Below are 14,261 nucleotides of genomic sequence, written 5' to 3' on the forward strand. Positions count from 1 at the left end.
GCGACCACGGTACTGAAAACCATTCGAATAACTGAAAATGGCATTCCTTATGCAACTGAAATAAATGCAATTGCCCTATTTATGATCTTAACTGACATCAAAGCTTTGTAAACTAACAAAAAAACAAAGCATTTCTCTTTTACTGTATAGTAAACTTCATATTTGCTATGTGAAACTGGAATGCAGACTTACACACCCTTGTCATTTCATTACACCAGTAAAATATGCCTTTAAAGTTCTCAGACAATGGAGTTTTTCTCTGGTTTTGCACACCGGGGCCGTTCACCCTGGCAGTAAAGATTTACTGAGGCATTCACCCTTTCAAAAACAACAAATCACTGAAGAACATAAAACGGAACCCTGCAAGAACTCTAAAGACTCCATCATAATGCCATAAGTATAATAACTCTGAGGAACTTCATAAATAAATATTAAAGTCACTTTATAGTGCACAATTCAATATTTTAGGGCCAAAAGAAAGAAAAGAAAAAAGAAGGTTCTTAAGTAGCTATCATTCTTAGTGCACATTATCCAGAATAACACATTTCTGGTGTAGCCTAATGCATTATTTATGCACATGACACGGGTATAGTGTGCATAGTAGTGTGTTTTCAGAGGCGTGGGGATCATAAACAGACAATAAAACTTTACACTGCTACGTTTTCATGCAAGACAGTTTTATGAGCGGTCACAGCTGTGAGTGATCCTGACGCGTTAATATACTCCAATCTAATCAATAAATCCAGCATTAGGAACTCGTATAGCGGGCAGATACATACATGATTGAAGGATATAGCCTAGTGTAGGTAAAAAAAAAACAGAAAGCATGTGCCCGTGACGTGTGAAGTCCTTTGCTCGGGTCCTGTTGCGCGCGGGTGACAAGCCAAACCCAATACAGCGCGCGCGCATGGAGAGAGCAGCACCTCTCCACCTGAACCCAGCTGGACAACTCAACCTTCTCACGGAGGAAAACACGACACGCACAGTTTTACATTTATTAGGTACTTGGGAACCGATCGCTGCTTAAATAGTTTGCCGTATGTCAGTGTTTTAGCCATAGTTTTCTCCTGAAAAACAATGCGGATTATGTGTGCGCTCGCATTATAGTGCGCTCGTTTAAACTGAAATCGGGGATGAAGGTGATGTGCTGGCTCTTGATGTTGGATCTTACACGAAGAGACATTCAGTCATCAAATCTTTATTGATCACTGAAACTGGGAAGAGTCGAATTGTGGAAGCGCGCCTGAAACCCAGAGGACGATGCGTTGCGTTTGAGGTAAGATACACACACTTGAAAATATTTTACCTGTTGCTGATTACTATTTAACAAGACTATTTCCACCGAATAAACGTTTAATCGACTTCAACTGCAACCCATCAAATGGTATATTTTTTTCCCCTGGGAAAAACCTGGGGAACTTTTGCAACAGAAACATGTAAGCAGTTTTTATTAATATGAACATCATATTGCAAAGAACTGGCAGTTAAATCTGCATTTTGTTAGTTTACATATGATAAACATTCAGTTTGCTCATGAAGACTGCCATTTGAATAGTGACTTTAGTTGGATTTCCATATATAAATAAATTATTTTATAATTAACTATTGTATTAGATTATAGCCTAGGCCTATATTACAGAGTTTCTGTACGTAACGCAACGGAGTTATTATTTGGTAAAACAAATAGCAGCTAAAAGCCAGCTACTAGAATTTTAAAACATATTATGTGATAAAAATGTATTTAGATTATGTAAAACTATAATAAAACGACGATACTCGACATTACTCGGTACGTTTTTGTCGACGTATACCACCCGAATACGATCGCAAACGCTCGCGAGCGGCGCACTGTTGCTATGGTTACTCCATCAGGGCACGCGATTCATTGCCAAATTAAAATCAGCACCAGGTAACTTTTGTAATTAACAACGTTTGAAAACGTATACAATAATTTGACCTTTTAACAATGTGAAATTCAGACCACCACCAAATGATTCTGCTCACCGATGCAATTCATAGTCTGAGCAAAAGAGAACAAGGGCTTGTGATCAAATAAACAGTCTGTACACGGTTGCAACAGTTTTTGCAATTCCTTGATTTTCTCAGAAACTGTATTGGAAAGCCAAATTTTAATACAATATACCCACATCTGTCAGCACCCATTCAACATGTTCAGATATGATAATATATGTACAATTTATTCTTGAATAGACAGAGGAAAATGTTACCACTGACCCAATAACAGGGAACATTTGCAACAGTCCACAGGGGCAGTTGCAACATTCATTAAAATGTAATAAATTCATCCTTTAACATCTAAGAAAACACTGATAAAAATGACATGACTTTACAAACAGACACGACAAACAGTTTAGAGAGTGACAAAAAATCTGCTCATAAAAAAAATGACTTTTTAAACTTGGATTGTATAAGGAGGATTGGTCACATGTGAATGCTTTCTTCCAGAAAGAGGGGCTATCTGAGCAAATGTAATATGAGTATCATCTCTCTAGCTCTTTCCTGATTGGAGAAATAAGCCATGTTGCAACCGTTCCCACTCTCCCCTATATTACAGCTGTCATTTAAGGAATGGAGACAGAAGATGGAAAATAAGTAGATGCGTCTGCACATCAACATGGCCTTTTGTCACTTGCTTATAATGAGAGCGTGTGGCATAGAAGGCCAGTTAAATATTCACCGGTGCGGTGGAAAGGCAGACAGTTCATATGAATAGTCTCCGCTGGACTGTTTGTACTCATAACAGTGACATCGTTACCCTTTGTTTCGATTTATGGTTCAGTGGATTTCTGAGGCAGTGCTTTATTTGTGCAACACAATGTGTCGCTGCTCACTTTGCACGCCTCATATCCAGCGCGAGTGCCACTTAAAGTCAAGGTCATGCAGAACACTTGGGACAGTTTCCCGGACAAAGATTAAGCCTGGTTTTAGACTTAAATGGCCAGATTAACACAAATATGCTTTCTCTGTCATGGTTTTAAAGTCCTAGACTTTAAATAGTCCTAGACTTAGTACTAGAAATAGTCCTAGACTTAGTCTAGTCTAGAGTTTAATAAGCTGATTTCCTGGAGGAAGACTAGAGCTACTCCAGAACTAAATTGAGGCTTAAAATAAACCTATCAAGAGACAGGTTTAAAATCAGTTTAATGTTCTGATTAATGAAGACAAGTGGATTACATGGATGAACTATGTCAGTGAAGATCAATATATATACACACAGACACACACGTTGTGTTTTCATGTGTTATAGGGACTTTCCATCACTACCCATCTACCCATCACAGAAAACTTTCTGCATTTTTACAGTTTCACAAATCATTTAGTCTGATTTATAAGCGGTTTTCCTCATGGGGACCAAAAAATCTTTCCCACAAGGATTTCAGATATATTACCATCTTTGTGGGAACATTTTTTCACCATTATGTATGATTTACAAGGCCACACACACACGCACTACAATTTTAAGCGTTTCTTGGTTCATTCCATGTTTCATAGGCAACCTCAGTCATGCTAATTCAGATTAACACAGTTGGTTTTAAATTAATCTTGTTTATTTTAGTTCAGGACTCCATAGTCCAAGTGCAAGTAATCTGTACTTCATCTGTGTTTCAGAAAGCCATTTTTTGAGGGTATGTTTACACAAAAATTATGTACTAAAAACGGAAAGGTTTTTCCTTTGCGTTTTTCAAATAAAGACGACAACATTGTAAAAACCCGTTAACACTGATCCTCGAAAACGACTTAAAGCGCTGTATTCTGCTGCCAGGCCAGTAGTTATGTCACTTTGTAAAGAAGCACTACATGTCTATTTACTGAACAAATGACGTCACTATTTTCACAAATTTACATTTTTATAGTTTACATGGAGACGATGACAGTATTGTTTTCAAAAACTTGCCCTTTGTAACCGGTTTTCAAACGTTTGTGTTTTAAGGCCCCCAAACTCCATTTTCATGAATGGCCAAAACGTGTAAAAAGTTTTCAGTTTGTAGTTAAATGGTACCGCATAAACGGCCCCTAAAACATCATTAACTATTCTAGATTAAGACCTACTTCTGTCTCAATTTAAATCCTGGGAAACCGCCCATCAGAGTTTTGCTTGACCGTTTAAACAATAGTTACATGACAATGCAGTATGAATATGCATGTTTCTTTAACAATACGATACAAATTAATAAAAATAAAATTAAAATAAATAAACATAAAATATAAATATATATATATATATATATATATATATATATATATATATATATATAAAAACAGGGAGAAATAAGGCAAAACGAGCCTTTGCCAATTTTTTTTATAATGGGAATAAAAGGTTCTTGTCCAAAGTCCTTGCAACATCAACTAAATGCTGTAGCCTATGTGTGTTGTTTTGTATGGGGAACAAAGGGTTTCAGCATTTATTTTCTAATAAGGTATTTCAAAATTTCCAGTGGTTCACGTTTAAAAATAAAAGTTCCAATTAGATCCAAATAGAAGAACCTTTAAAATCCACAAAGAGCTGCTTATTCTCTAGAGCTTTCAAAAACCATTGATGCACTCAATCATATGCTGATCTTAAGACTATATCAATAAACTTACATCCTTAGTATGTGCATAACAGTTAAGGATACGAGTTAAATTTCACATTTTTAAATGTTGTGCATTTGAAATAATAACTCACTATTTTCTTGTTTTTAGCCCTTCAGTGACTCAGGAATCAGACGTTCCTTGCCAAATCTAAATATGGCAACCCTGGGGCCCATGTGCAACACGTCAATCTTGAACTACGCAAACCAGTCCAATGATATAACCAATATTTCCCATCACCTCAATGAAAGCTTGCTGGCCGATGAAGACAGCACGAAGGTCCTGGCCGTAATATACCTCGTTGTGTTCGTCGTGGGTTTGACAGGAAACTCTCTGGCCATTTTCGTGGTCCTGCGCTACACCAAAATGAAGACGGTCACTAATATGTACATCTTAAACCTGGCAGTGGCCGACGAGCTGTACATTCTGGGACTACCATTTCTCACCACCCACAACGTGCTCAACTACTGGCCATTTGGAAACTTCCTCTGTCGTATTCTGATGTGGGCGGACTCCATCAGTCAATTCACTAGCACATTCTGTCTGACAGTAATGAGCATTGATCGCTATATGGCTGTGGTACATCCTATCCGCAGTGCAAGGTGGAGGCGACCCAGTGTTGCCAAGGTGATAAATAGCATGGTATGGGCACTGTCCTGTCTGCTGACACTGCCAGTCATCATTTACTGTGACGTTCAGCCGGAGCGCAACACCTGCAACCTGAGCTGGCCTGAACCACATGATGTGTGGTCGACTGCCTTCATCCTCTACACCGCCATACTAGGTTTCTTCTGTCCGCTGATGGTCATCTGCCTCTGTTACCTGCTCATCGTGATCAAGGTGAAGTCGGCCGGGGCGCGGGCCGGACTTTCCAAACGCCGCAGGTCTGAGAGGAAAGTGACGAGAATGGTGGTGATCATCGTGGTGGTGTTCGTACTCTGCTGGCTGCCGTTTTTCATGCTCAACATAATCAACTTAATCAGCACGCTCCAGGAGAACGGCGTCGTCACCGGCGTGTACTTTCTCACCGTCATCCTGACCTACGTCAACAGCTGCGCCAATCCGCTGCTTTACGGGTTTCTGTCGGACAACTTCAAGAGGAGCTTCCAGAAAGTGCTGTGCATCCACAGGGTAAACGGGGTCAGCGACGGACTCCCTAGTCGCGCTCGCCTCAGCAGGAACAATCATAATGAGCCCTTCATCCCTCCAAGGAGCTTCGAACATGTCCAGAGCTATCAAGTAAGCTCCTTTCATTAAGTATATTATCATTATTGTTGTTTCTAAAACACCCAAGCCCTGTTTACACCAGGTATTAAGATGCATTTTGGTTGATCGGATCACAAGTAGACGTGGGAGACACATTACCGTTTACACCTGGTGTTTTAATCTGTCTCTTTTGTCCACTTTCAACCACTTCTGTCCTGATTTCTTCGAGAGAAGGGTTAATGAGAAGGTAAATGTATGGGTATTTTCAGATCTTTCGATCTAATGGACGAAATAAGCTCACGCAATTTACATATGAACGATGGAAAAACACGCAGAGAACAGCAGCTTTTGTTTCTGCTCTGAAAGCCATAAGACCAGCTGAATGCAGTGAGTGTGTGTTAGAAATCAGGAATGGTGAGAGAACATTGTGACTGGTAAGTTTTTCATCTTCAAAACAAACTTGGATCTTCAGCCGATAAAGTTTAAATCCCGTCTGTCTAGTGCGATTCCCGTAATGTCCACACGTTAAGTCAGCAGGCAGAGAGTTGGCGGTCTTTTGTGGCTGTTCGAACATATTTGACCACATGAGCGTTTACACTACGAAATCAATCCAGTAAAATGCGTTTTTAAACAACCTCTGTAAGTGGTCAAAAGTGGACAAGCTCAAAAGTTTTAGACCCCATTTACACCTACATTTATCCGATTGATGAAAACGCTTCTTAATACCATAGAAACACCTTCCTAGCACACATAACATTGTTAAAAACAATGCATAGACGTTCATGTATTATGAAGACCAAGGTCAACGTTGTTATTGTGAACTAAAACTAGTAAAAATCTTTTTTGTTAATTGAAAAAAAGCTATAAAGTCTGGAAACACTTTCAGCAACATCAAATTGATTACAGTAGATAGTAGAGAAAAGTATAATCTAACATCTTGTGGATTATTTCGTCATTTAAGAATTTGATGCAGATTTACATTTTTGTTTGGAATGATTTTGTAATGTTCTGAGGTGCATGGGTTCGTTATTAAGGGAAGGAGGAGGCGGGAACCGGCAAACGTTCAATTGATGAGCAACGAAACGAAAGCGGCAGCCTCTCACTTCATTCCCATGGCTCTCGGCCTTGCATTGCTTGCTACACAATCATTGCAATTATTCAGTTTCTCTAAGGCCTTCATTTTATCGCTCATAAGTGATAGCACTGTGAGTAAAGAGGGAAGGATGCTCATTGATTACGGTCATAAACGTCAGGCTTATCAGAGCAAACAGCAGAGAACATCACAAGTAGAACATCACTAAATCTTCTCGAATCACACAGGTCTGAACCATCACACCTTCAGTCATCAAAATATGAAACACTATCCCCAAAGAAGTGATTCAGAACCATAAACACAAAACAACCAGGTACATGTTTCTTTTCTCATGCAGCACCAACATTCCAAACAATCTTATTAGAATCCATTTAGAATTTTGTGAAACGTGGAAGCTTGAACCTTTGTATGTTGGTGTTTGTTGGGGCCTTAATAAACAATAAATCTGTTAAATGGTCACTATTGCACTTTGGACCCTACAACTCACCTGGTTGTTCTGTAAGTAAATCCCCCTTAAAAGTAGATCTTAAGGAAAACTAATTCTCAGATTACATCTGAACTGCACTTGAAGAATACAATTCTTAGAATAGCTGCTACGAAGCAAAACGTTTTATTCTTTCCATTGTTCTTGCTTTCTGAAATTAAACACCTACCTTTTCCTTTTCAGTCCATTGGTTTGGAGGTCGACCCCTGTGCCAAAACAGAAATCCAGCGACCTGGACCAGAAGTGATCAGCCAGTCCATTTAAAAGTTCTGTGGCAGGAAAGTTGGATGAATTTTACACACATAAATGCTTTTTGTTCTGTTCAAGTATGTCGTCTAAGTGAAGTCATTCCTGCATGCAAACAATACTGCATATGGCTGTTTATAAAGTTGTTGTCTATGCCTAGATCAAACACTCTCGGGTGCACAAAGACAATGTATTTCCATATAAATATAATTCTTCTGTGAGAAGAAATCAGTGATGTTATATGTGACTGTAAAAATCAGTGATGTTATATGTGACTGTAAATATGTATTATAACGGCAAATGGCTCATCATTTTGTTCAGCATGACTGAATGAAACTTGGAAACTGTTCATCCACGACCTTTGGACCAATTTGGACGTTTAAGAGAGGAAGTGCCTTCTGCTGTTACATTTTGATGGATCATTGATAATTTGGTGGCGGTTCTGAAAATATTCACCCTCAAAAAAGTTATCTTGGTGGATTTTCCCCTTAAAGTAGAGTGATACACAGCCCAGACTTACATTTCATATGAATTAGGTGGAAATGCCATAGCTTATTTATTCAAGTCTTTACACAAACCTATTTATGATGGAGGTAGAAGTTCACTAGTTGGAGAAGAAATGCCCCAAATGTCCTCAGAGCAGTAGGAAGCTGCACATACAGAAATTGAAATGTTTTTCTTTAACCTGGGTGGAAAAAGTATACCTGTTTTATGTTACCTTAGTGTTGACTTTGTTTGTCTCATTGCTAATAAACCTGAGCTACAGAATTACAATCCGTTTCAAATGATAACATGGATATCTTATAATATTATCTCATAACTTGTGTAATTCTTGTAAAAGACATGGATATTATTTGATTATTATGTGCTGTATATTTTAAACAATATGGCAAAACAGTAGGAGGGGCTTATTTGTATAATCCTGTCAATCAAAATGCATACGGGTACATAAACAGTTGCTTACCTTCAAAAATAAGAAGGATTAAAAAATAAAAATGCAGACAGGTTTTATTTTATTTCTGACTCACCTCAATATCATCTGATTCCATTTTTGTTTCCAGGGCCAAAATGTCAGCTGACTTTTCCGTACTTTATTGGCTTTAGATTTACAGAGACCATACACATTAATAGACACTTCTGTAAATGGTCAGTTTAGACAATTTTCAACTATATCCCCCGGGCTAGTACAAGGAGAAAAAACAGACATGCAGAGGTTAGAATACTTCAAACAAGAAGCATACTGACACAGTGTTACATGGATGAGACAGTCAACATTCACCGAATAAAAATGATATGACAGAAACTTTTCACCTCAGAAATTTCTAGCAAATTTCACAAACAATTACAAAGAAATGGCAAGTAACATTGAATTAAACATGAAATCCGGATGTAGAAAAACTGAAATGTAAATGTACTCTGACAGTGTTTGTTTTATTTACAACTTCGAAATATATATATATATATACACATATATGTGTGCGTGTGTAAGTGCACATTGTCAAACAATTGTTCCAAACAACACTGGACCCGATTGACTTTCATTAAAAAAAAGACAGTTTTCAAAAATATCTTCATTTGTGTTCCACAGAAGAAAGTCATAATGACATGAGGGTCGACAGAGACAGAATTTTCATTTTAGCTTGAACTGACCCTTAAACATGGTTATGCATAACTCGGATACTTTCTCCAACTAAAGAAACTGTTGCAAGTTGAGATCTGGTTGTACATTACATCCCTATCCAGTAAGCAGAAATATTCATTGTGCGTCACTAAAATGCACACAGACCAGATTCCTTTCACTGCTTTTCTGAAATACTATGCTCAAGTGGTTCATAATAATAAAAAGCAACCTGTAAGAGGGTTCAAGACATTTCTATTAAATGGTCACTGTTGCACTTTGGACTCTATAAGACTACCGAAGGCATGCGATGCTCTGCCCTTTCTGGCACGCAGGAGAATTCCTGCAAATCAGATCGTACCGTCTTTACAAGTGCATACTCTTTCAATTCTTTTTACTTCTCTTAAAATGTTTCATTACGCTCAAAGTTACTGTTTATTGTTGACATATCATCAACAGGCTCTGGCCGTTAGTGTTTCTGGTCATGCATTCTAGTGTTTGTTTTGAGTCACTCATTTGCAGGAGCTAGCTTTAGTGGACTTGTTAATGTGAAAGACCCGTTTACCAACCTCAGCCCTGACAAACCGGTTCGTAAGTTTCAACACTGTAATTCCACTCTCTTTCTCTTTGTCAACATGCCCCCTTTTTCTCTCAATTTTGTCTCTACCTCTATCATCATGTTGTTTACTGACAATCCCTCTCTCAGGGTGCAGGAGTTTTCTGGTGTCACTTGGCCTTTTTTTATGTCCAAACCTGCTGTATACAAACTCTCAATGTCAAAGCAAAGGACAGTACCCATGCACTGAACATGTGGTTCAGATAACATAATATTTTGAGTTTGTGTTCAATTGTATCAATCTCCTACAATGTATTAACTCAAATTGTTTATTTCAATGAACTCAATTTTGAGACAACCAGGTAACTTGCTTTAAGTTAAACCAACAATCGTTTTTTAGTGCATGCATGCACATGATTCATATCGTAATTTTTACCAAATTTTTGTATAGCTTCCAAAAACAACAACAACAACAACAACAACATTTATTTATACAGCACATTTAAACAATATAAATTGATACAAAGTGCTAAAAATTAAAATTTTGTATGAAAGCTCGTTACCGCCACAGAATAAAAAATGAAAAAGGTAATTGCTACTTTTTTTCTCACAACTGCGTGATATAAAGTCGCAATTGCATGTTATAAAGTCAGAATTGTGAGATATAAACTCACAAATGAAAGAAATAAACTCATAATTCTGACTTTTTTACTCAGAATTGCATATTTATCTCACAATTCTGACTTTATAACACGCAATTGGGACATATAAAGTCAGAATTGCGAGATATAAAGTCAGAATTGCGAGATATAAAGTCAGAATTGCATGATATTAAGTCACAATTGCATGTTATAAAGTCAGAATTGTGAGATATAAACTCACAATTCTGAGGAAAAATTACTTTTTTTTAATTTATTTTTATTGAGAATCTATATCTCACAATTTTGAGAAAAGATGTCAGAATTGCGGGTTTATTTCTCGCAATTGAGAGTTTATTCTCTTAGAATTGCGAGATTATATATCAGAATTCTGACTTTATAACATGCAATTGTGACTTAACATCATGCAATTCTGACTTATATCTCACAATTGTGCCAGAAAAGGCCCGATCACCCTTTTATTTTTAGCGACACAGGGGCACAGATAAGAGCAAATGATTTAAAGATCTAAGTGCCCTAGCAGGACAGTATGGCACAAGAAGATTACACATATACCTTGGTGCACAGCCAGACAATGCCATATACAAACATAATGATAATATGATCTCTCTGAATTTAATGGAAAGCCAGTGAAGGAATACTAAAAAAGGGGAGACATGGTCCCTTTTTTTTAGATCCAGCTTGCGGCTGCATTTTGAACAACTTGTAATCGTGACAATGAAAATTGAGGGAGACCAGAATAAAGAGTGTTACAGTAATCTAATCATGAAATTACAAGTGCATGTATCACAATTCACTTCAATCTTCAATTCACTTCACAATTCAATAACTTCATTTTAATGTGCCCTTGTTACACATTACATGTTACATGCATTTTCTACAGTAATAACTATAAATTAGGTATAATTACATGCAACTAACCATAAACCAAACCCTAATCCTACCCTAACCCTATAGTAAATATTTGTAATTAATTACTATTACTAATTTATGTATATATACACTGTAACAGAGATACATTCAAACAAAGTTTAACCGAAAAAGCTTCCTCTATAGCACTTAAGTCAAAGATTACGCCACGGTTTTTGATTTGTTTGTGTACACTTGTTGAGAGAGGACCTAACTGGGCTTCCAGAGCAGGGGAGGAATGTAACCAGACAACCTAGAATTAAAACCTCTGTTTTATCCTCATTTAGCTGCAGAAAATTATTTGTCATCCACCTCTTGATATCATTTACACATTTCAATAGCACATTGAAAGCCTTACTTCAAGGTAAAATGGAGAATCGTCCACATAACAGTGATTTGAAATGTTGCATTTCTAAAAAAGATGGGCCAAGGGAAGCATATAAAGGGAAAGCAATAAAGGTCCCAAAATGGATCCCTGGGGCACACCACACAAGACGCAGATGATGAGGGGAAAAAGAAGCCTGCTAACTAATAACACACAGCAGCATGCTAAATAATCATTTCTCAACTATTTGAGTCAGAAAATGTCACACTGTTCATGTCTCCCCTTTCTCTAAAACACATAAAATAACACTTAAATTCAATGTTGAATTTATATTCAACATACATTCTTCCCATTAACTGCCACACAAAGCATGCTGGGAACTAAGGATCCCCTACCCAGCTTGCAGTTAATGCAAAAACAAATTAATTTGTGTACAGAACTGGATAAAGCAAACTTCTGTTTTACCAATTTAAGTGGATTACATGCAATGCAATTCGTTTTCATTTAATTTGACAAATTCAAGAATTGAGTTGCAATGGCGCATTTTGATTATACTAAATAACCAAAAACAAAACTGATAAATTGGTGGTGTTTATTTGCATTTCCTTTTTGCATCAGCCTAGCTTCTTGCCAGATCTATTCAAAGCTGGTGTGACGTGTTGGCTGTGTTTTTTTTTGTTTTTGTTTTTTTGCGTGGTTTATTCACACTGGTTCCCTCTCATTGGAGTTGTGTGATTGACTGTATACTTTTTCATTTGTACTCTATTAGTGCTAAATGTCAAGTTTATTTGCATTAGTTTACTGAAATTTATATGGATACTTGTTGATCCTACAGAAACGCTGATGGTTAAAAAAAGAAAAAAAAAAAAAAGAAAAAAAAGTACATGTACGAAATACTCCAAAATACCATTTGTACATTAACAGTTAAACAAATATCTGATTAGATAGAGTATCTCTTTACATATTTTCTCTGTGTGAGAGGGGAGTCATGTGGTGACATAATCCGCAACTGAAGTATTGCTGAGTGAAGCAAAACAGTTGGCGATGCACAAACAGCATGAGCATAATTAAGAGAAAAAGAGTTGTTCACATTAATCCTGAAATTAAATAAATAAAAAGTCAATTTGAGGACAATGCAGCAGATAGTAAAAGCATAAACTAAGGGAGAAAAATAATAATAAGGGAAAACATACATACTTTGGGACAATTATCGACAAACTTAACTTCCAAAGTAATGTTGAATCCATCCATAAGAAGGCAAGACATCAGCACACAAATTTTAAACATGAGATATAAGATTGTTTCAATCTAACAGTTAAACAGGAACAAACTCTCACAAGTAAATAACCAGGCAAATAAGAACACACTGGGCATAAACAACATTCACTCCAGGACATATTTGCTTGTTTTATGGGAAAAAACAGCAATTGTGATATTTAAAGATATTTAATCCCCTTCACTCTTCTTTTGAAATCCTCCAATCTGGGCATAGACTCAAAATTCCTATGACTAGAGGAAATGTATATAAAAATAGTTTGATCCAATGGCAGTGATCATTTTAAACCACACTATTTTCTTTTTTCTTTTTTTTCTTTTTTTAAGTAATACAAGAGAATGGTTGACATATAGTTCTATTTTAATAAATTGTTCCGATAAACCTTTTTAATGCTATTGTGAGATGCTTGGTAATGTTTAAAAGATTTTGTGGTTAGTGTAATTCTGTTTCATTTTAATGTATAAAGAACATTCGTGTGAATATATATATCACAGTGTCAAAGACAAATTTCTGCCCTGTAACAAACCGAATGGACGAAAAAGTTTAACTAAACTAAATATAAAAAAACAGATTAAGCATTTTTAAGAACCCGTGAGCTAATGCAAACAAAAGGCACTTGTGTCTAAGGGTGCTTGGATCATAATTTTTGAGGCAGATCACCGTTTACCAATCACTGAAAGCAGTATTGGCCGATACGATCACTGATGCCGATCACCAAAATAATACTATTCTTAACAACGTTTTTTAAGTATAAAACAATTAAGACATGAGAAGGTAGTGACAATTATTTATTGGCATGCAACATTCCATTCCCTCTTTTAGAGGTGGTTAGGATCAGCTTAGAGCTTAACAAATATATTATAATGATAAAAATTATCAACAGAATGTAATCAAAAGTCTGCATGTATAAATTAAATAAATTAAACAAATCTACTAAAGAGCAATGATTGTCTCTTTGTCTTTTCTTGATTGATTAACATTATTAAAACAGATGGCAGCAGCAATATTAGGCTGCTGTCACTTTAAGACTGAACGCACATATCCAATATACTGATACACATGCAACTTATTTCCCAGTTGTTTATGTTCACTTAAGACATAACCAACAGTATTTAAATGAATACTTACAAAGCCGGGCATTTTGACATATTTTGGTGTGTTTAGCCGTTTAGCCGCGTAAAGTTCACTTTGCTGGCCCGTGTTGTACTCCGTCTCGAAACGCCTGCACAGAAAGCCACATAGGGAACACACAGTATCACTTTCACGGCTTAATGCAGTTCTAATAACTCTTTTTAT

At 36.7% G+C, this 14,261-nt stretch overlaps 1 protein-coding gene across 1 annotated transcript; it reads left to right on the forward strand.

Moving 5' to 3' along the window:
- The first annotated feature begins 780 nt into the window (after positions 1–780).
- On the forward strand, positions 781–8,638 carry sstr5 (somatostatin receptor 5). Its single transcript, XM_082182480.1, has 3 exons — positions 781–1,276; positions 4,705–5,832; positions 7,560–8,638. Exons 2-3 carry the CDS (start codon positions 4,750–4,752, stop codon positions 7,638–7,640), a joined length of 1,164 nt encoding a protein of 387 aa, XP_082038606.1. The 5' UTR covers positions 781–1,276; positions 4,705–4,749; the 3' UTR covers positions 7,641–8,638.
- The last annotated feature ends 5,623 nt before the right edge of the window (positions 8,639–14,261 follow it).

This window comes from Leuciscus leuciscus (assembly GCF_965113295.1).
Source record: "Leuciscus leuciscus genome assembly, chromosome: 1".
In the NCBI taxonomy this organism is placed as follows: Eukaryota; Metazoa; Chordata; class Actinopteri; order Cypriniformes; family Leuciscidae; genus Leuciscus; species Leuciscus leuciscus.